The 23,274-nt window shown below is 43.0% G+C and overlaps 1 protein-coding gene across 3 annotated transcripts; it reads left to right on the top strand.

Annotated features, from left to right (window-relative positions):
- Positions 1 to 14,410: 14,410 nt before the first annotated feature.
- Positions 14,411 to 19,915, top strand: tctn2 (tectonic family member 2). Of its 3 annotated transcripts, none has more exons than XM_046348664.1 (17): positions 14,411 to 14,569; positions 14,697 to 14,810; positions 14,914 to 14,984; positions 15,288 to 15,486; positions 15,591 to 15,691; positions 15,808 to 16,007; positions 16,152 to 16,272; positions 16,429 to 16,585; positions 16,680 to 16,874; positions 17,015 to 17,089; positions 17,208 to 17,303; positions 17,496 to 17,610; positions 18,110 to 18,213; positions 18,353 to 18,500; positions 18,676 to 18,813; positions 18,942 to 19,030; positions 19,126 to 19,915. In XM_046348664.1, exons 1-17 carry the CDS (start codon positions 14,482 to 14,484, stop codon positions 19,245 to 19,247), a joined length of 2,133 nt encoding a protein of 710 aa, XP_046204620.1. In that variant the 5' UTR covers positions 14,411 to 14,481; the 3' UTR covers positions 19,248 to 19,915. The 3 variants fall into 3 exon arrangements, with proteins under 3 accessions (XP_046204620.1, XP_046204619.1, XP_046204622.1); XM_046348663.1 differs by having other exon boundaries at positions 14,418 to 14,569; positions 14,682 to 14,810; XM_046348666.1 differs by lacking the exon at positions 14,697 to 14,810 and having other exon boundaries at positions 14,435 to 14,569.
- The last annotated feature ends 3,359 nt before the right edge of the window (positions 19,916 to 23,274 follow it).

Raw genomic sequence — 23,274 nt, 5'->3', positions numbered from 1 at the left:
AGAATCAAACGTTCAGATAATAGACTCTTGTTTTCTTAAGTTATCACTACCCCCTTTGTGTGCTGCCCTCCACATCCTGGAACCACACTATTATTTCCTCCAAGGCCAAGAAGGCAGAATTGTATTATTTGTCTGACTGTTGATCACATCTGGTGTATACGCTCCTCGCCTCAATAACACTACATCACACATGATCACACTGACCTCCTCCAAGCACATCAAGGACATATTAGAAAAGGTCATTCAGACCCAATGTACACACAAACGCTTCCAAAGAGGGTGGACAGCACAGTAGCTGTAGCCTCTTATCAAATATTTGCCTGCACTGATAGATGCACATCTCCAACAAAAGGAGTGGACTGCTGTAATGATTATGATGTAAGACTGTTCTAGTGTGTAGGGTGTTGCAGGGAAACCAGCAGCTCTACAGTACAGTCAATCATCTTCATCTGACGGAGGGAGGCAGGCGGTCTGACAATGGACACTTATCCAGGAAGAAGGCCGACCACTAACGGAGCATAAAGCCTTGCATTCCCATGCTGTCTGTCTGTCTCTACTGCTGCCGGCCTACTGCTGGCATTACGTCACCGTCTGAGTCTCTCTGCTGCAGATGAATCCTAATAAGATGTAGCTAATATAGAAATAAGAAGTGAGTCGTAAGACTACAGTACGTGGGTGAGAAGAAAATACCCAGGATAGCATATGGTCTGCCTTTGGTGTATCATATTGTGATTGTCTTGTGTATGTATAAGACATTGATTGGTGTATGTATTGGGTGTATGCGAGATCAGGGAGATGTACCTGTCCAGAGTAGTTTAATAGGAAATGGAACCTATTACCAATAATTAGCTTATTTTATGAAACAAACAACTCTTTTTTTCTGTAATAGAACCCCACAGTGGAGGTGTCATAATACCCATAACACCTAGCGGTCAAACAGGAAAATGGTTCCAATCATTTTTCCACCATTTATTATTTCCATAGGGGATTTTAGAAACACTTAACATAGGGGCTGTGTTTCATGTAGGTTTATCCTGTTGTGACGTTTTGATAACCATGTAAATCTCTCTAGGACAAGGTGACTTTTCTCAATATATTAAGCACTATTTACGCTCAGATTAGAAAATGTGAATTAGAATCAAAGTAGACATCAGGCAAGATTACAAATCCCTGCAAGCTCCTGTCTTGTCCAGATCATCATGTCATTAGTAGTTCTTTATGATGGCCACATTAGCAGCTAATTAGCATTCATTTTTTGTCAGGGGAAATACAGGTGAATATATTGATAAAAGTCACCTTGTCCTAGAGTGATTTACACGGTTATCTAAACGTCATGCCAGGACAAACCTTCATGAAACACAGCCCCTATTTTAAGTGTTTCTAAAACTCCCCTATAGGAAAAATGATTGGAACCATTTCCTTCTATGATGCTAGGTTTTAATGCTGTGATACTCTATTGTTTTCCACTACCATTGCTGCATTCCCCCCTTCCTTTATTAAATGTCATCTTTGATGCTTTTCTTAAATTGTATGTTGAGGCATCACTGGCTGGAGCACCCTTAAGTATGTATTTTTTTAAAAATTGTATAATAATTTCAATCAATCAACAGGAGAAAAGAAAAGGCAATGTAGCTTACTGTAGAATGCAATTAAGGAGGGTGCCTTGCTGTGGCTGCTGGGGGTATGACAGTTACACCAGGAGTGGTCAGAGGCAGTTGGAACCGGTCTAGGGAGTCAGAGCTGTATGCATATCCTCACAGAGGGGCTTTGTTCATGGTCTAGTCAAGTACAACAGAGGGATTTAACGTTGGGCTACAGATAAAACACATCTAAACATAAACGGCTTTAGGGAAGAGAGGACAATCCCACTTGAATAGATTATTTAATCTATGACATTAAAAACATAACTTAAACAGTGCTAAATATTACTTGCATCATGGTTGCATTATTATTACGCAGACATGCAAATGCACGATCACAATGTTAATAAAACAAGCAATAGCATCAACTGAAATGAGGCTCTTTGGATGAGTCAGTATAGACACTCAGCTCAGGCATTGTAGGTGTAAGGAGATGCTCTCCATAGGTTATAGCTGTTCAATACTTAACAGGCCTCTCATCAGCAGCAGTGAGTTATCTGATCATTGCCATTCATCTGGCTGTAGTCAGTCAGCTCTCGTACATTACTCATCTGAGAGCCTGCCTGCCAAATGCTTGTCAGGATTTGGCCAGGGTTGTTCCGGTTTTTGGTCACTAGATGCCCCTATTGTGCCTTTTGACCTTTTGTTTTCCCTTGATCCCCATTATTATTTGCACCTGTGCCTCGTTTCCCCTGATTGTATTTAAACCCTTTGTTTTCCTCAGTTCTGTGCTCTGTGTTTGTATGTTAGCACCCAGCCCTAGTACTCTGTGAACTCTTGTTGATCCTGGTGGACTCTCTTGTAGAATTCTGTTTTTTTGTTCTTGTTTGTTTGTTTTTTGAGTATCTTTTGAGGCTTTTTGTGCTATACCTTCCACCTTGTGGATTTACCTTTTTGTCTTGGAGGATTACCTTTGTTCTTGTGGAATTCCTTTTGAGGTTGTGGAGTTACATGTTTTCCTGAAGAACTTCTCTTTTTACTTCATTAAATACACCGTCTCAAGTACTGCTGTGTCTGCCTCATCTTCTGGGTTCTGCCGACTGTTCGTGGCTCAGTTGGTGAAGTGACTGTTTCTCACTCCGGAGACCCGGGTTCGTAACCAGGTCCTGACAATGCTACTGCATTGTACTGTACTGTAGTGTGGGATAGGACCATAGGAATTAAGCAGCTGCAGAGTGTCCATTCAAAGTCCACATAGTTTGTAACTTCCGTAGGCATTCATACAGCATCCATGGATGTATTTATTCTGGACTTAAATCATCAAAGAGGAGGTCCTAAGGCAATCAATAAACCAGACTACTGTATCATCCAGGCAGGTCTCCAGTCATAGCTGCAGTAAAGGCAGCAGGCAACTGCATGCCGTTCTGGCTGAGCATACAGGTAATTTCCTGGATGTTCTTACATAAACTCTTAGGATCACAGAGGGGGCCGTAGGTCAGACATTTCCAACAGCCACAAGAGGAATACTGGCCTGGCCACAGGCCACCATGGAAACCAGAATCCACGAGAAGAGCCAACCAGGCCGGGCTGAGGCTCACCTAGAATGGAACAACAGTTAGACACGATCTGTAAATATGTGGCCCTTGGCCTCTGTGTTACCTGGCTGGAGGTCTTTGCAGACCCCAAGGTTCTCCAGCAGGTCTGTAACATTCTCCCTGGCGCACACACCCACACGCTCTGCCACCCCTGACGATGCTGGGTACTTTTCAGCGAGCTGAAGCAGGTATGGAAGCTGAGATGCTGACATCACAGATGGTTCTGCAAACACGTTGGCCTCATCCTGCTCATAGAGACTAGCACACCTGTGAAACACAGAGTGAACGATGAACAACAACAAAAAGAACATAAGACTGAATAACAAAATACATATTCTGGAGTGAAGAGTGATTAACCGAAATGTCAGCTATTTTTCGTTTTTTAAACAAGTAATTGACCGACATCGGTTCAATTATTTAAATTCCATTTGGTTCGTTTTTTTCAACGGGCTCAATGTGCACATTATGCTGCAGTTTCTCTCGAGATATCTCAGATCAAGTCCGAACTGTGCAATGTAGTAAGGAGTTGTAGTTTCCAACAGACCAATGTTCTGCATAGTTTAGCACAGAAAACCTGATAATTAACTACAATGACCATACTCCATTGCTTCTGTCTAGCAGGCGTAGAATAAACACAGACAAATAGCCATGCAATAGATTAGGGTCAATGTAGTTAATTATCAGGGCTCTTATAAGTTATAAATCATGGCATAGAGAGCAGTTGCTTCATGAGGTATTGGTATTCAGCAGTCAAATGTATGCCTTACTTACTTTGAAGAACTACTAAAATAGTGATTTTTGTCAGACAGATGAGATGATGACTTGTAATTAAATAATACATTATTAATTGTTTTATTCTGTGTTGTTACAGCATTCAACTCACATAATGCATATTGCATTTAATGTAAAAATAAAAACAAGAATAGAAGCCGAAACAGTGATATTTTTTAAAATAATTGAACCAACCTCAAAAATAACTAAATTGCTCACCGTGATCTGTTTAGTTTGAATTGGGGTGTCCCAGCTCAGACAGTGCCCCTGGCAATCCTGTGGAGGTCTCAGGTCAGACTGGGGAAGGTGAACCGAACACTTCGGTCAATTATCCCAGTTTAAAAGCTCCAGCAGGAAAAATAGCATGACATTTCGGTTAATCCCGCAGGGTAAAGCACTGTGTTGATCAGCATGCATAAGAAGCCAGGTGGATATTATCATGATGAGATGAGACCAGCAGATTGTGAAACAGAGGTATGTCTGAAGATTGAGCTAATCTCTACCTGGTGCTGAAGAAAAGGAGAGGGCCGTGATCAGTGAGGGGGTCCCAGGACTTCTGGCAATCCTGTTTTTAATTGAACTGTGTCTCTGACACCATAATGACATGTTATTGTACAGTGTAATAAATCATGGCAAAAACAGAGAAGAGTGTGGTGTGCTGAATCTGTATCCTGACCTTTGGGAGAGTAGCAGGCTGGCATCCCACAGGGTCTGGGAGAGGAACTCTGTACCCCCTTCTGTTGCCCGCCAGGGCCACCAGCAGCAGCTCTACACACTCCAGCAGGACTGGACCATCCAGTGTGGGAGAAGGAGATGGGTCCTGGGACAGAGTCATCACTGCCACTAGGGCTGTCAGATACAGTATATCCTGCTGTACTCCACACTCTTTTCTAACAGCGCCTCCTTCAGGACGGAGCAGAGTGCAACGTTAAACACCATTCAACATAACACACAGCAAGATCAGGTCAGCATGGTCAATTCAGGAATGTGGAGTCATTAAAGGGACTAAAAGGGCAGCCAATAGGTGGGGACACTTAGCTTTCCAGAAACTGAAGGAGGTGTAACACAGGCACTGACACAAGCAGATTGATTGGACCTATGGGGCTTTTATCAAAGGCAAAATAATGTTTTCTTTATTTAGAGGAAGGATCAAGAGCTCTTATCAGACTATGCTACAGGAAACATTTGCGGACTGAAAGGCAGTTTGGTCACCAATGGGTTATGGAGAGAATGTAGTGCAGTGTTGACTTAGTTTTCTTTAATAAAACAATCTCAGCAAACCCATAATGACTTTGACACAACAGAGAAAAAGGACGGATATCCTTGACTGGTCTTGTTCAGGTCTGCCTGATTAGTTAGTATATAATAGCTGTGAGCTGATACACACCCATTTCAGCTCCATGCAGCAGTGTGTTTTAAGTCAAACATATCTTTAATGCCTTGGTTTCCTCATATTGTGTGTTGAAAACTAGTCCATGAAAACTGTCAGTAGGTTTTGGGCAGGGTGACTTTCCCAGCATGCTCAAGTCCATACCGGCATTCATGTCTCACCTGCAGTACCATCTGAAGCACCTGTTGCATGCTGGACCCAAACCATCGCCGCCCAACTGACCAATGGCAGCCTCAGGTAGGAGCTCAAGGAGGATAAACACCCCCAAACCCACTTGGGCTCTGCACACAAGAAGTCGATAGAGCCGGAAGGAGGTGCACCCAACTTGTAAGGTTCACCAATCATGTCATAAACCTTCTGTATGGTGGGATGGTTAACACAAATACAATGTGGTTAGTTAGCACATCATGACTGAACTGTGTTTCTGGAAAAGTGTGAGTGGTGAGTGAGTGAGTGAGTGAGTGAGTGAGTGAGTGAGTGAGTGAGTGAGTGAGTGAGTGAGTGAGTGAGTGAGTGAGTGAGTGAGTGAGTGAGTGAGTGAAAGAGAGAGAAAGCGAGAGAGATACTTGCAGCCTGTGGTGAGTGCAGCTCTCCCTGGAGTACATTACTCAGCTGGTTGAGGAACCCCTGTGAGCAGCGCCCCCACAGCATGCCAGTCACTCCCAGGTAGGCCCCCCGCACCAGTGAGAAATGTTGAACCTCCATCACCAGCCATAGTCTGGACTCTACATAGCCCACCACATCACATCAGGGAGAGGGCCGAAATAGAAAACAGATGATAAAACCTGACAATCACTGAATTAAAAATAACATGAAATAAAGGATCTCTATGACCTCAATGGAATCTTTCCCTTTTATTCTGTTCTGTAAACCCTCAGCTGTGTGCATAGAGCTCAGTCCAGGATGGCCAATGCTTTGGAGGTCTAGATTCTCACACTGCAGATGAGACTGGTAGCCAGATGGAGCAGGGGAATCAGGAAGTCTGACAGAGCCCTGGGAACAAAGATTACATGGATCACTTTCCATAATGCAGGGGGACGGACGCACAGAACACTGTAAATGATTATGTGACTAACTGAGCATACAGGTTTGTCATCCTTTAACAGGATGACAGAAGTTTGTTTTTGAAAGAAAAGCACATTTTCTGCCCATTAAAATATCAAATAGATCAGAAATACAGTGTAGACATTGTTAATGGATGATAGCGGGGTGAACAGGCAGTATTGTACTAATCACCTGTTTCATTGGTGGTTTTTGCTGTCCTTGATGATCATTAATCATGGCCTTCCTGTGACATCGGGTGGTGTCCTTGATGATCTTTATGGCCTTCCTGTGACATCGGGTGGTGTACAACTGGGACAGGCTGGCCAGAAACAAAGAACTATCTTATGAAACTGAGTTTATCTGCCGTTTCCAGGTGTCCTGGAGGGCAGGTAAAGTTCCCTGCCGCCCCCTCAACTCCCCCAGGAGGAAGGGCTACAAGGTAGGGTACTGGGTGAAGAAGGCAGGAGGGGAGACATGACATCAAATCAAATCAAATCAAATCAAATGTTTTTGCCCCATGGTTAGCAGGTGATGCGTTGTGCAGACCTCACTACCCTCTGGAGTGCCTTACGGTTGTGGGCAGAGCAGTTGCCGTACCAGGCGGTGATATACAGCCCGACAGGATGCTCTCGATTGTGCATCTGTAGAAGTTTGTGAGTGCTTTTGGTGACAAGCAGAATTTCTTCAGCCTCCTGAGGTTGAAATGATAGGCGCTGGCTGCTGTCCTTGATGATCTTTATGGCCTTCACGATGCTGTCTGTGTGGGTGGACCAATTCAGTTTATCTGTGATGTGTATGCCGAGGAACTTAAAACTTACTTCCCTCTCCACTACTGTTCCGTCGATGTGGATAGGGGGGTGTTCCCTCTGCTGTTTCCTGAAGTCCACAATCATCTCCTTAGTTTTGTTGACGTTGAGTGTGAGGTTATTTTCCTGACACCACACTCCGAGGGCCCTCACCTCCTCCCTGTAGGCCGTCTCGTCGTTGTTGGTAATCAAGCCTTCCACTGTTGTGTCGTCCACAAACTTGATGATTGAGTTGGAGGCGTGCGTGGCCACGCAGTCGTGGGTGAACATTGAGTACAGGAGAGGGCTCAGAACGCACCCTTGTGGGGCCCCAGTGTTGAGGATCAGTGGGGTGGAGATGTTGTTGCCTACCCTCACCACCTGGGGGCAGCCCGTCCAGTACCCAGTTGCAGTCCAGTACCCAGTTGCACAGATGTTAAATGCGGCTGTAGTCGAGACCATTCTCAGGGTCTCTTGTCCAGATGGGTTAGGGCAGTGTGAGTGATTGCATCGCTGTGGAGGGCACTATGATGTTAAATGGTCCGATATGCTGTAGACCATCGATGAACAGCATTCCTCAGGCTCTGATAGGTATTCCTCTTGTCCAGATGGGTTAGGGTCAGTGTGCAGTGTGGAACAAACTTGAGATTGCATCAATCTGTGGACCTATTTGGGCGGTATAAGCAAATTGGAGTTGGTCTAGGGTGTCAGGTAGGGTGGAGGTGATATGGTCCTTGACTAGTCTCTCAAAGCACTTCATGATGACGGAAGTGAGCGCTACGGGGCGGTAGTCGTTTAGCTCAGTTACCTTAGCTTTCTTGGGAACAGGAACAATGGTGGCCCTCTTGAAGCATGTGGGAACAACAGACTGGGATAGGGATTGATTGAATATGTCCGTAAACAAACCAGCCAGCTGGTCTGCGCATGCTCTGAGGGCGCGGCTGGGGATGCCGTCTGGGCCTGCAGCCTTGCGAGGGTTGACACGTTTAAATGTTTTCCTCACGTCGGCTGCATTGAAGGAGAGTCCGCATGTTTTAGTTGCGGGCAGTGTCAGTGGCACTGTATTGTCCTCAAAGTGGGCAAAAAATTATTTAGTCTGCCTGGGAGCAAGACATCCTGGTCCGTGACAGTGCTGGTTTTGTTTTTGTAATACGTGATTGACTGTAGACCCTGCCACATACCTCTTGTGTCTGAGCCGTTGAATTGAGATTCTACTTTGTCTCTATACTGACGCTTAGCTTGTTTGACATGCTGGGTGGAGTCCTCCTCACCCCCAGGGCACTGACCCAGCATCCTGGAGCACAGAGCGCCTGTGCATGGGAAAGAGTTCAGTCAGAGGGCGCACAATAACAAATCAATAATTTAATATGCATGTGTGATAGCTACATGAAACAAATTGGAGCAGACCACTCAAGTGGGCCTAATAGATTTTTGCCCGGTCTATATAATTACATTTTTGATTTGGTCAGTTTCAGACAATACAAATTACACTGAAATGTGAGATTTGACTCTGTGTGTGTGCATTACAGTTGTGAGAGGAGAGGAGGTCTTACAGTAGGGCAGCATTCCTCATGGTCCAGCAGTGGGAGCTGAGAAGGGTCAGGGACAGCATTGCCACAGCCTGGGTAAACTGCAGCACAAATACCCTCAGCCCAGAGCCCTGTACCAGGGCCTGTAGGGTGTTGACTGCACACACCTGGGGGAGAGGAGGGGGAAAGCCAACATTAGACAGAATGCTAACTGACCTGTACTTGAGTATCCCTATGGCTGTGCATCTCATCTATGTTGGTGGTGGGTAACGTGCATGTACAGTGCCTTCAGAAAGTAATCATACCCTCTTGATTTTTTCCACATTTTGTGTTGCAGCCTGAATTTACAATGTATTAAATTTAGATATTTTGTCACTGACCTACACGCAATATCCCATAATGTCAAACTGGAATGATGTTTTATTTTTATTTTTACTAATGAATAAAAAATGAAAAGCCTTGAGTGAATAAGTATTCAACTCCTTTGTTATGATTAGCCAAAATAAGTCAAAAAGTAAAAATATGCAAACAATTGACATAATAAGTTGCACGGACTCAATCTGTGTCCAATAATAGTGTTTAACAGGATTTTTGAATGACTACCTCATCTCTGTACCCCACACATAAAAGTATCTATAAGGTCCCTCAGTCGAGCAGTGAATTTTAAACACAGATTCAACCCCAAAGACCAAGAAGATTTTCCAATAGCTCACAAAGGGCACCTATTGATAGACAGGTAAACATAATAACCCTTTGAGCATAGTGGTGTCGTGTCTTTGGCATCATTAAAGATGAAGACTGTTTATCAAATCAATTCTCTAATTATTATTACGTGATTATACTAATCATGTACATTTAATTAACTAGAAAATTGGGGCACCACGGAAAATCTTCAGATTACAAAGTTATACTTTTCTGAATATAACTGTTCAGATATTTTAATATCTGATTAATTAGTCTTCTATTTATGAATTATTCTTTACCTAACGTCAGTCTCATCTGAACGTCGTAAATTATTGGTTTTCTGCACGAACCCAGCCTTTACTACAAATCCTCTATACACCAATTGGCTTAATCATTTATTTACTAACTAAATAATCACAGAAACACATAAACAAACAAACAGTAGATATTGGTTACTAACAATGATAGGGAAGATTCCCTAGTGGGCTAAACCGATATGATGATTAGGTGGACAAGGGGGAAGGGGGTGTGGACTGAGAGAGAGAGGGATAGACAAAATGGATTCATTACACAGTCTATAATCATATACTTTGAAATGCTAATCCTTCGCACATGAACTGCTGCTCATTCAATAATAATTGCAAGTACATTGGTAAGGGTGTGTAGATTGGTAAAAAAAATATATTTAATCCATTTTGAATTGAGGCAGTACCATAACAAGATGTGGAATAAGTCAAGAGGTCTGAATACTTTTTGAAGGCACTGTATATCTGGCTAACTTATGTTTGGTGCATTGATGATGTGTGTTACCTGTGGCAGGACCAGTGTCTTGTCCCAGTCCTGGGGCAGAGGGGCTCTGGCTGTGCCCAGCAAGGTGTGTATGCTGTGGGCCAGGAGGGACAGAGCCTTACTGGCCTCTTCTGCTGACACCACTCACAGGATGGTCATGGGTAGTCCTGCCGCCCGCCGGGTCATTGACGAACAGTGAGACTGCAACACCTCTAGGCCCTGGAGAGAAAACCAGTTAGCAGTTTAGCACACACACGGTTTAACCATACTAGCTAAATATTCACGCAACATGATTGTTGAAGGTAAATTAGATATGAATTGTCAGAGAATGATGCTGTACATCCCATACACTGTTATGTCCGGAGGAAAAAGGGTGAGGCTTGCAAGTGTAACGGATGTGAAACGGCTAGCTTAGTTAGCGGTGGTGCACGCTAAATAGCGTTTCAATCGGTGACGTCACTTGCTCTGAGACCTTGAAGTAGTAGTTCCCCTTGCACTGCAAGGGCCACGGCTTTTGTGGAGCGATGGGTAACAATGCTTTGTGGGTGACTGTTGTTGAGGTGTGCAGAGGGTCCCTGGTTCGCGCCCGGGTATGGGCGAGGGGACGGTCTAAAGTTATACTGTTACACAAGCCGAAGAACACCATCCCAACCGTGAAGCACGGGGGTGGCAGCATCATGTTGTGGGGGTGCTTTGCTGCAGGAGGGACTGGTGCACTTCACAAAATAGATGGCATCATGAGGCAGGAAAATTATGTGGATTTATTGAAGCAACATCTAAGACATCAGTCAGGAAGTTAAAGCTTGGATGCAAATGGGTTTTCCAAATGGACAATGACCCCAAGCATACTTCCAAAGTTGTGGCAAAATGGCTTAAGGACAACAAAGTCAAGGTATTGGAGTGGTCATCACAAAGCCCTGACCTCAATCCTATAGAAAATGTGTGGGCAGAACTAAAAAAGCATGTGTGAGCAAGGAGGCCTAAAACAGGAGGCACACACCAGCTCTGTCAGGAGGTATGGGCCAAAATTCATCCAACTTATTGTGGAAAACTTGTGGAAGGCTACCTGAAACATTTGACCCAACAATTTAAAGGCAATGCTACCAAATACTAATTGAGTCTATGTAAACCTCTGACCTACTGGGAATGTGATGAAAGAAATAAAAGCTGAAATAAATACTTCTCTCCACTATTATTCTGACATTTCACTTTCTTACAATAAAGTGGTGATCCTAACTGACCTAAAACAGTACATTTTTACTGGGATTAAATGTCAGGAATTGTGAAAAACTGAGTTTAAATATATTTGGCTAAAGTGTATGTAAACTTCTGACTTCAACTGTATGTGTATTAAAGTAGTCAAAAGTTAAGCATTTGGTCCCATATTCATAGCACGCAATGACTACATCAAACTTGTGACTACAAACTTGTTGGATGCATTTGCTGTTTGTTTAGGTAATATTTCAGATTATTTTGTGCCCAAAAGAAATGAATGGTACATAATGTATTGTGTTATTTTGGAGTCACTTTTATTGTAAATAAGAATATTTCTAAACACTTCTACATTAATGTGAATGCTACCATTATTACAGATAATCCTGAATGAATCATAAATAATTATAATGAGTGAGAGAGTTACACAGACATAAATATCATATCCCTGTCACGTTCTGACCTTTGTTTCCTTTGTTTTGTATTTATTTAGTATGGTCAGGGCGTGAGTTGGGGTGGGCAGTCTATGTTTGTTTTCCTATGATTTGGGCATTTGTATGTTTCGGCCTAGTATGGTTCTCAATCAGAGGCAGGTGTCATTAGTTATCTCTGATTGAGAATCATACTTAGGTAGCCTGGGTTGCACTGTTTGTTTGTGGGTGATTGTCTATGTTAGTTACTTGTGTCAGCACAGGTCTCATTTATAGCGTCACAGTTGTTATTTATTTATTGTTTTTGTATTCAGTGTTCAGTAATTTATTTTATTAAATATTCATCATGAACACATACTACGCCACATTTTGGTCCTCCGATCCTTCTCGCCTCTTCAGATGAAGAGGAGGACAACCTTGACAATCCCTCCTAAAAATGCTAACCTCCCCTGTTATTTTAATAGTGAGAGGTTAGCATGTCTTGCGGATATGATATAAAACGAGGCCAACAAGATCACTGTTCATATTGACAATGCCACTCACACTAAAACAGAAGACAAAAATGATGACCTCTGTGGAGGTCTGAAAAGGAAAGCTGCTGAAACATTACTGCATTGCTAAAGAATACTTCTAACAATGGATTATTTTTTAGAACAATAAGATTTTTAATTTTACACTATAGTGGACAAACAGGGTTGAATCTCTCTAAGAACCAAAAGGTGGTTGACTTTCGCCAGATGTTGAAACATCTGTAATGACATGGTCAAACACATATTCAGGATAGCAAATGAGTTAATACTGATCATTGAAAACATCACCATGGAAACTCAAAAGATGTATTATTGAAATAGCATGGGCAACCGAGGAAAAACAAATTGGTACAATTTAAGGCCATGTGAAAATCAATAATTGCCTAGTTAAATAAAGGTTAAAAAGATATAATAATAATAATGCAGGCACTAGGGATGGGGGTGTGAGAATGCAGGACTGGGCAGATGAGATGTAGTCGTTGTTTGTGTGCGTCTGTGTATGTTTGTATCTGGTGAGGGGACAATATGTGATGCCATCAAGAGACAGAGACAGTGACACAAACAATGAATGTGTAACAAGATGGTAGGAACCGTCAGTGGTGGGCTGGAACCAGTCACTCAGAGACCGCAGATAATATACCACTGCTGCCACCAACGTAGTGATTGAATGAGAACAGTCAGTGGTGGGCTGGAACCAGTCACTCAGAGACCGCAGATAATATACCACTGCTGCCACCAACGTAGTGATTGAATGAGAACAGTCAGTGGTGGGCTGGAACCAGTCACTCAGAGACCGCAGATAATATACCACTGCTGCCACCAACGTAGTGATTGAATGAGAACCGTCATTGCAGAGCTTGAAGCAGCAACCTTGTGGTTAAGGGGTTAAAATGTATTTATTTTATTTTACCTTTATTTAACCAGGTAGGCTAGTTGAGAACAAGTTCTCATTTACAACTGCGACCTGGCCAAGATAAATCAAAACAGTTGGACACGTACAACAACACAGTTACACATGGAATTAACAAACATACAGTCGATAATACAGTAGAAAAAGTCTATATACAGTGTGTGCAGATGAGGTAGGATAAGGGAGGTATAAGGCAATAAATAGGCCATGGTGGCAAAATAATTACAATATATCAATTAAACACTGGAGTGATAGATGTGCAGAAGATTAATGTGCAAGTAGGGATACTGGGGTGCAAAGGAGCAAGATAAATAAATACAGTATGGGGATGAGGTAGTTGGATGTGCTGTTTACAGATGGGCTATGTACAGGTGCAGTGATCTGTGAGCTGCTCTGACAGCTGGTGCTTAAAGTTAGTGAGGGAGATACAAGACTCCAGCTTCAGTGATTTTTGCAGTTCGTTCCAGTCATTGCACTACCACGTACTGCCGGTGCCACAAAATCCCAGATATTTTGTCAGAAGCAGTAGTACATCATTCATATACAGGTGAGGCTACACATGCTCTTCCCTACAACTGTCAGAGAAAACACATTAGGCACTTATTTTTTATATTTTTTATTCACATTAGGCACTTCCCAACCAGATTTACCTTGAGCACTCGTCAAGGTTGTTTATGAAGAGCTTCAAAGTAGTGCTGGCATCTGTGGGTATTTCATCCTCAGTGACCAGACAGTCTAGTACAGCTTTCATTTGACCTTCGACTGATCCAACAGGCACCATTGTTTGCTAATTCCTAAGGCTTTTGCTTCCTTCCTCGTGTTTTTCCTTGTCATTTTAACTCTACTATTGGAGCTGATGAATTGCCGCCATCTACTGTATAGGATTATACATTGGCTCAACAGATCATCTTTGCAACATTATGCTTTTGTTTTCATGTTGTGTTGCAAATTAATTCGAGTGCATGCAGAGATTATATATAATGTTGCATGTTGGTTTCAAGAAGTTAGCGTTCTTTAACAGTTGCATGATTATTTGTCTGTTTATATAGTACACACTCGGCTCCACAAGCGTCGCTGTTGACTGTCTTAAACAGTAGCATGGCCTCTATGGAGCACGAGAGAATAAGTCATCGTATAAGCTGTGATTGGTTGATATGTCGTTGCCATAGCTAGACATCTCTACAACACTTCGTAAAAATGGCGACTCCCTGGTGAACCGATATTTTCAGCGATGGCTAATATACTTTCTGCACGTGTTCTATGTCGATGTGCATACATTCTTCTGATTGTTTTGATTACGGATGCAAAGAGCAATGTCGGTAAGTCATTCAACTCTCATACTTTTTCCATCAATCAATCAACTAACATGATGTGTGGCCCTAAGGCTAGCTAACTTTAGCTAGCTAACGTTACCTGGCTAACATCAAGCAGCAATCCCTTTTCTAGTTTTTCAGCCGTCGTATCTCGTCACATCTGGACCTAGATTGTCTGCTTTCTTGCTTGGAAACACATCTGGCATATCCCTGACCCTGAGCTCTCTATCGCTCTCCAATCCCCCAGGTAAATAAGCTACTTGCATGGTGTTTGTCAGTGAACACTTGTCATTGTCCATGGCATGGGTTTTGTCAGCAATGACATGCATTTTGTGGATTCATTTTGACAGATCGCCTTCCACCCACATCAGGCTCAGAAAATCTGACACAGTGGGTTCTCACACAGGAGTTGGTGGGCAAGGTAAGTGTGTGACATACTGCTCTCATCAGGAGCTGTTTTTTAGCACGACAGAGTCCCCCCTGACCACTGCTACCAAAAATGACTGCTACCTCTACCTGGCCTTTTAGCAGCTCCACATACCACACAAGTGGGCTGCTTTTTCATGGTTTAAGTTGACATAAAATATTTTGTTTGCAACCAAATAGTCTTGTCTGCACACAAAGACACCAAATGATTGACACCATTCAGAACTTTCTTCATGGGAATTACTCTCACCACTTAATTGCTGTCTCCCTGCAACCTCTCTCTTTCCCTGTGTGTCAGACTACAGTGCGAGTGCAGCTGAGTCTGAACCGCAGCCTGCTCCTGTGTGGTAATAATAATGACACAGACTGCTGTCCTGAGCCACTGTGTGTGCTGGAGACTCTACGTGTGTCTGCCTGTCTGGGGAACACATCTCAGGCTTCACTGCTAATCCAGGCTAGGATCTATGCCCAGGTGTTTCCCACTGAACCTGTGTCTGGTAAGTCTGGCTCTTTTTAAAGTAGGTATCTTTAATCAATCCAAGAGATATTTTGTTTGTCTGGTTGTCCCCCTTTTTTAATAGTGCTTTTTTATTTTTGTTAGACAACAAAACAGTAATTCCCAACCAAGTGTACCGGCCCCTGGGCTCCTGTTCCTGCGACCTCACTGTGGGAGCCTGTGATGTGCGATGCTGCTGTGACAAGGTATTTACATCCATCTTTACACATACTAATCTGCTTGCTCTGTGGCTAGAGTAGACATTTTGATTCTGTTTGTCTGTCCATCAGGTAATGGTGTTTCTGTCATGTGTCTCCCCCAGGACTGTTCCCCTGAAGCCCTGAAGCTGTTTCAGGGCCAGTGTCTTTCGGGGCCCTTTGGAGGGGAAGTTTCTCCAGTTCCTGATTACCTGTGCATTGCACAGTCTGCTGAAAATGCCCCTGATTGGTTTCCATTTCTCTGTGTCATCTCCCTGCCTGAAAACAATCCCTTCCTTGGATTCTTTTATGAAGGGGACACAATGTGAGGCGCCGTCTATTTCCTTAAGACAGTTTTGTCTTGATAAACATAGACTTCAATCTTAATTGATAGAGTTTTTGTGTTTGCTATATCTCCTTTACTGCATCGACCTAATATGTGTTGTGCCTTCTTCTATACGTGCTCCAGCACACCAAAGCCCAGGCCATCTTTCCAAAGGCCAGTGCTGTCGGCTCCACTGCCCACCCATATCTACCAGCAGGGGGATCCCATTTTTACCATAAGTGATCAGTATTTCACCATTCCTCAGGTTAGACTTGTGTGTCTGAATCTCTCTCTCTCTCTCTCTGTGTGTGTTTTAAACTGTGTGTTTGTAAATGTACAGTCAGAAGTCTCTGTGGCTCAAAGCAAAGTGTTTTGTCTTCTATGCCATCTGATATGTCTAATTGATGTCTTAATTCCTCAGAACTCCCTGGTTGGCCAGTGTGTAGATAATGCCCCTGTGGCATTTTTGAAAAACTTCCAAGCGCAGTGTGTGACCCGTCTCCATTCCTGCCCAACTGGACCCCCCTTACAGACGACACCAACTGAGCTGAGGGTGCAAGTCAGGGATGGCCAAGGGGGTACTCTCTCTCTCTCTATGAACAATTACTTACTTTTTCAACTTTTTCTGATTGATTTGATTTGCTTTGTGTGGTCATTGGGGAAACATTTCAGGTGTGGTCACAGTGGATGTCACAGATAAAATGGCTGTTGATCTGAGGCCCTTTGTCGCGAGTCCTGTGGCTGAAGATGGCAGACTGCTGTGTGAAAATGTGACCTTGGCCTTAAATTACAAATTCTTCTGGAAAGGGAATGGTCTCACAAATATCACACTAACCCGCATACTTGGGAATGTCCTTTCTGCTAGTGGTAAGAGCCTCTTTTGTTTAGTTTTTACATGCTGGGCATTACTGGGTATTTGTAGTATCATTAATTATCCTTATCAATGCTGACGTTGTGTTTGTTAATGATTAACGGATAATTGTCCTGCTTTTATGTGTTTCTCACAGTGGGTTTGACAGCCAGCTATTCAGTTGTGTTTCTGAATGGAGATGCTTTGGCTCAGCCCAACTCGGGGAACCCAGGTTTGTGCAACCTAATACACTTTTTCTAAGCGTTTCATAATGGGGATCTTAATGTGCAACATAAAAAGATGAGACTAGTTTCACTGATTTACAGACAAAGCCTTGTGTAATCTCTCAGGTTACCAGGTGGGCAGGCCTGTGATTGGTGGGATTGTGGACACCTTGGAGAATGAAACAGTCATACAGAGGACCCCAGTCAATCTTTGGAAGCCAGGTAACGGTCGTCTTTGTACCATCGATAGTGCACTGAAAAATCAACGGCTTTGAAAGGCCTCAATTATTTAACTCTACACATCAAAAATATATTACATATTTTAGCTTAGGCACTTCGATTAGACTATTGTGAAAACCAGTAGTTACAGCTGTTAGTGTATGTGTATTCATGTTTTTCTATTTCTGTTTTCAGTAAGCAGTGGACTGTGTGCCTCTGAGGGGAGAATAGTACTATTTGGGGAGAACTCAACTGCAGGATGTCTGTTACCTGTGAGCCTACAGAACCTGACCCAATGTAGCCTGCTTAGGTGAGTCACTGGATACACAAAAAAACTATTTTCACGCCACTTCAACACTGACTTTTTCGTAGCAGGTTAGGAGACTGAGGTTAAGGTTAAGAAAAGGGTTAGGGTTAGTGAAAATGCTCTCCTAACTTGCTACGAAAATCTTTGTATCGAAGTCTTGTAAAAAGAGTGTGTCCCGTACTGTTTTACACATACTGTATCCTGTGCATGTGACAATACAACTTAGAAACTTGAAACACACACACACACACACACACACACACACACACACACACACACACACACACACACACACACACACACACACACACACACACACACACACACACACACACACACACACACACACACACACACACACACACACACACACACACACAGATAAATAGCATTTCTGGAGTTGATCAAATTACAGCTGCATGCCTGCAAATGGAAAGGATCCATGTCTCCTGTAAAATGTTTGACCCCCTTCTTTTTTTATATTTTTTTTAACCTCTGCTAGTCAGAATGTGGCCTCTCTTCAGAGGGCACTGAGCACAGCAACACACATAGCGAGGAATGGAGACCCAGATGTTCTGAACCTGACTGACTGGTTGAACATTAGCTGTGAGTAGAAACCTTGCAAACTTTAACTGTTAAATTCATCTAAATATTCGCCAAAATATTCACCCTATTAATTCATTATTTTGGTTTTGTTGCTTGCTTCAATTCCACTTCTGTATTCAACACTCTGAATAACGAACAGTTGTAGAACTGAACTCCAACCAGCCTGTGGGTGGTGGTATTGGAATATGTTCTGGGATTCCCTCCCACCGGCACATCCACGTTAGGAGCATTGTGACAGAGGTGGTGGGGGGGTTGCCTCAGCGGGAGATACAAGCAGTGGAAGTCAGGTATGTGGTAACAGCCTACAACACTGTCCATTGCCATCACAAACATCTTTCCTTTCTGTCTGTGCTGACCTTCTGTTCATACTCAGGATGGGCCCATTACAATGCATTGATTGGATGTGTGATTGAATACCTTGTTTACTCCACTGTGTCTGATGTGAGTGTTGCCTCTCCACAGTGACCATGTGTCCACTTGGAAGTTTGAGTGTGGAGGGGGTGACCCCTGTCTGGAGCCGACTATGATTCAGAATTTCCCTGTCACCTCCTCCATCACCTTCACTGATATCTCCATCAACACAGGACCACCCAAAACCAGGTGAGTCTGAAAGGCTAAAGGCCTGAGAATTTAAATATAGCCTCAGTATAAGGTTTCCTGACTATGTTGAACAGTTGGTAAGTGCAGTGAATAAAACTCTGATGTGGCTCTGCCCTGGTGTCCTTCAGGTTTCAGATTAACTTTACTGAGTATGACTGCGACAGGAACGATGTGTGCTGGCCCCAGCTTGCCTTCCCCCTCACCAGGTATTATACAGGTGAGACTCTGCTGTCCCAAAATGTGACTAATTAAATATGATAAATGGATGATGACAGTAGGATTAACTCTTTCCCTCCACCCCTCTATCTCCAGGTGAGTCGTACTCCCTGTCTCTGGCCAAGGGCCTCATCTTGGTGTTTTTCTTCATCGCTGCCTCCATTCTCGGGACTCCATGGAAACAGATCCGACAGGCATGGAGAAGTGCTTCTCTCTAAACCAATGAATCTGAGAAAGAGAGCAATAGTAGACATACTGACATGCTCTAGTTCTTGACGTGGGCTACCCACCTTGACCATGACTGTCTAATGGCTTACATTTTCTTGCTCCTGCTGAAAGATAATGGATGAACATATTGTTATTGAGCTAGTAAACAGCCAGTAAGTAAGTAATTTTCAGGTGGTAAATTTGAACATGTTTAGCAGGTTTCTTTCATGGTTGGTAAGAATGTAAATTATCAAGTTGACTGTATTTTGATATTTTTGTTACCTTTTGGAAATTTTCATTTTTGATTTAGGCTTGAAATGTGAATCTGGCCTTATTTGTCACATGCGTCGAATTCAATGGGTGTAGACTTTACTGTGAAATGCTTGCTTAGTAGCCCTTCCCAAAGATGCAGAGTAAAAAAAAAGATTATAGTAAAAAATGATAACTCGAGGAGTAAAATACACAAGAATGGAGCAATATACAGACAGGGATTACTAGTACTAGATCAATGTGCAGGGGTATGAGGTACAGTATTTCAGGTAGATATGCAAATGAAGGCAGGGTAAAGTGACTAGGCATCAGGATAGATGATAAAGAACAGAGTAGCAGCAGCATATGATGACTGCAGAAGTGTGTGTGTGTTTGTGTATATGTAGTGTACAGTGCATTTGGAAGTATTCAGACCTCTTCACTTTTTCCACATTTTGTTACGTTACAGCCTTGTTCTAAAATTGATTCAATTGTTTGTTTTTTCTCCCCATCAATCTACACACAATACCTCAATGACAAAGCAAAAACAGGTTTTTGAAATATCACATTTTCATAATTATTCAGACTCTTTTTACTCAGTACTTTGTTGAAGCACCTTTGGCAGCAATTACAGCCTCTAGTCTTCCTGGGTATGACGCTACATGCTTGGCACATCTGTATTTGGGGAGTTTCTTCCATTCTTCTCTGCAGATCCTCTCAAGCTCTGTCAGTTACACAGCTATTTTCAGGTCTCCAGAGATGTTCAATCGGGTTCAAGTCCAGACTCTGGCTGGGCCACTCAAGGACATTCAGAGACTTGTCCCAAAGCCACTCCTGCATTGTCTTGGCTGTGTGCTTAGGGTCATTGTCCTGTTGGAAGATGAACCTTAGCCCCAGTCTGAGGTCCTGAGCGCTCTACAGCAGGTTTTCATCAAGGATCTCTCTGTACTTTGCTCCATTCACCTTTCCCTCCATCCTGACTAGTCTCTCAGTCCCTGCCACTGAAAAACATCCCCACAGCATGATGCTGCCACCATCATGCTTCACCGTAGGGATGGCATTGGCCAGGTGATGAGCGGTGCCTGGTTTCCTCCAGATGTGACGATTGGCATTCAGGCCAAAGTGTTCAATCTTGGTTTTCATGGTCAGAGTCCTTTAGGTGCCTTTTTGGCAAACTCCAAGTGGGTGGTCATGTGCCTTTTACTGAGAGTGGCTTCCGTCTCGCCACTCTACCATAAAGGCCTGATTGGTGGAATAAAGGAGAGATGGTTGTTCTTCTGGAAGGTTATCCCATCTCCACAGAGGAACTCTAGAGCTCCGTCAGAGTGACCATCGGGTTCTTGGCCATCTCCCTGACCAAGGACCTTCTCCCCCGATTGCTTGGTTTGGCCGGGTGGCCAGCTCTAGGAAACGTCTTGGTGGTTCCAAATGTCTTCCATTTAAGAATGACGGAGGCCACTGTGTTCTTGGGGACTTTCAATGCTGCAGAACTGTTTTGGTAACCTTCCCCAGATCTGTGCCTTGACACAATCCTGCCTCGGTGCTCTACGGACAATTCCTTCGACCTCATGGCTTGTTTTTTTGCTCTGACATACACTGTCAACTATAGGACCTTTATATAGACAGGTGTGTGCTTTTTACAAATCATGTCCAATCAATTTAATTTACGACAGGTGGACTCCAAGTTGTAGAAACATCAAGGTTGATCAATGGAAACAGGATGCACCTGAGCTCAATTTTGATTCACATAGCAAAGGGTCTGAATACTTAGGTAAATATTTTTAAAACATTTGCAAACATTTCTAAGAACCTGTTTTCACTTTGTCATCGTGGGATATTGTGTGTAGATTGAGGACATTTTTATTCAATACATTTTAGAATAAGGCTGTAATGTAACAAAATGTGGAAAAGGTGAAGGGGTCAGAATACTTTCCCGATTGCACAGTATGGGAATGTGTATAGGTTTTGTGTGAGAGTCAGAGGTTTTATTTTTACATAAACATGCAAACACCCTCCAATAGAATTCATAGCAAGCAGTGCACTGGGTTAGTCAGATTTGATTAAATATATGATGATATTCCCTCTCACAGGGTAGGTTGCCAAAAGTAACTAACTGAAAGCCACACTAGCAATAAGCCACGGATATGACAGCATTGAGGCAAATGTCCCTCCACATCCTCATAGATGATCTAGACAACTTTTTCAAACCTTTCTGGATTACAACAAAATTCTGATAAGTGTACTATGTTACGTACTAGTGTCACGTCCTGACTTTAGTTCCTTTTTGGGCATTCTATGTGTTGTTCTATTTCTATGTGTTTGGCCTGGTATGGTTCTCAATCAGAGGCAGCTGTCTATCGTTGTCTCTGATTGAACTTTGCGACCTTTTGCCACATTTCAGGCTTCAAACATAAAGATATATAACTGTATTTTTGTGTGAAGAATCAACAACAAGTGGGACACAATCATGAGGTGGAATGACATTTATTGGATATTTAACTTTTTTAACAAATCAAAAACTGAAAAATCGGGTGTGCAAAATTATTCAGCCCCCTTAAGTTAATACTTTGTAGCGCCACCTTTTGCTGCGATTACAGCTGTAAGTCGCTTGGGGTATGTCTCTATCAATTTTGCACATCGAGAGACTGAATTTTTTCCCATTCCTCCTTGCAAAACAGCTCGAGCTCAGTGAGGTTGGATGGAGAGCATTTGTGAACAGCAGTTTTCAGTTCTTTCCACAGATTCTCGATTGGATTCAGGTCTGGACTTTGACTTGGCCATTCTAACACCTAGATATGTTTATTTTTTGAACCATTCCATTGTAGATTTTGCTTTATGTTTTGGATCATTGTCTTGTTGGAAGACAAATCTCCATCCCAGTCTCAGGTCTTTTGCAGACTCCATCAGGTTTTCTTCCAGAATGGTCCTGTATTTGGCTCCATCCATCTTCCATACAATTTTAACCATCTTCCCTGTCTCTGCTGAAGAAAAGCAGGCCCAAACCATGATGCTGCCACCACCATGTTTGACAGTGGGGATAGGGAGTGTTCAGGGTGATGAGCTGTGTTGCTTTTACGCCAAACATAACGTTTTGCATTGTTGCCAAAAAGTTCAATTTTGTTTTCATCTGACCAGAGCACCTTCTTCCACATGTTTGGTGTGTCTCCCAGGTGGCTTGTGGCATACTTTAAACGACACTTTTTATGGATATCTTTAAGAAATGGCTTTCTTCTTGCCACACTTCCATAAAGGCCAGATTTGTGCAATATACGACTGATTGTTGTCCTATGGACAGTGTCCCACCTCTGCTGTAGATCTCTGCAGTTCATCCAGAGTGATCATGGGCCTCTTGGCTGCATCTCTGATCAGTCTTCTCCTTGTATGAGCTGAACGTTTAGAGGGACGGCCAGGTCTTGGTAGATTTGCAGTGGTCTGATACTCCTTCCATTTCAATATTATCGCTTGCACAGTGCTCCTTGGGATGTTTAAAGCTTGGGAAATCTTTTTGTATCCAAATCCGGCTTTAAACGTCTTCACAACAGTATCTCGGACCTGCCTGGTGTGTTCCTTGTTCTTCATGATGCGCTCTGCACTTTTAACGGACTTCTGAGACTATCACAGTGCAGGTGCATTTATACGGAGACTTGATTACACACAGGTGGATTGTATTTATCATCATTAGTCATTTAGGTCAACATTGGATCATTCAGAGATCCTCACTGAACTTCTGGAGAGAGTTTGCTGCACTGAAAGTAAAGGGGCTGAATAATTTTGCACGCCCAATTTTTC

This window comes from Oncorhynchus gorbuscha, linkage group LG05, assembly GCF_021184085.1.
Source record: "Oncorhynchus gorbuscha isolate QuinsamMale2020 ecotype Even-year linkage group LG05, OgorEven_v1.0, whole genome shotgun sequence".
Classification (NCBI taxonomy): Eukaryota; Metazoa; Chordata; class Actinopteri; order Salmoniformes; family Salmonidae; genus Oncorhynchus; species Oncorhynchus gorbuscha.
This window is presented reverse-complemented; position numbering and strand designations above follow the sequence as displayed.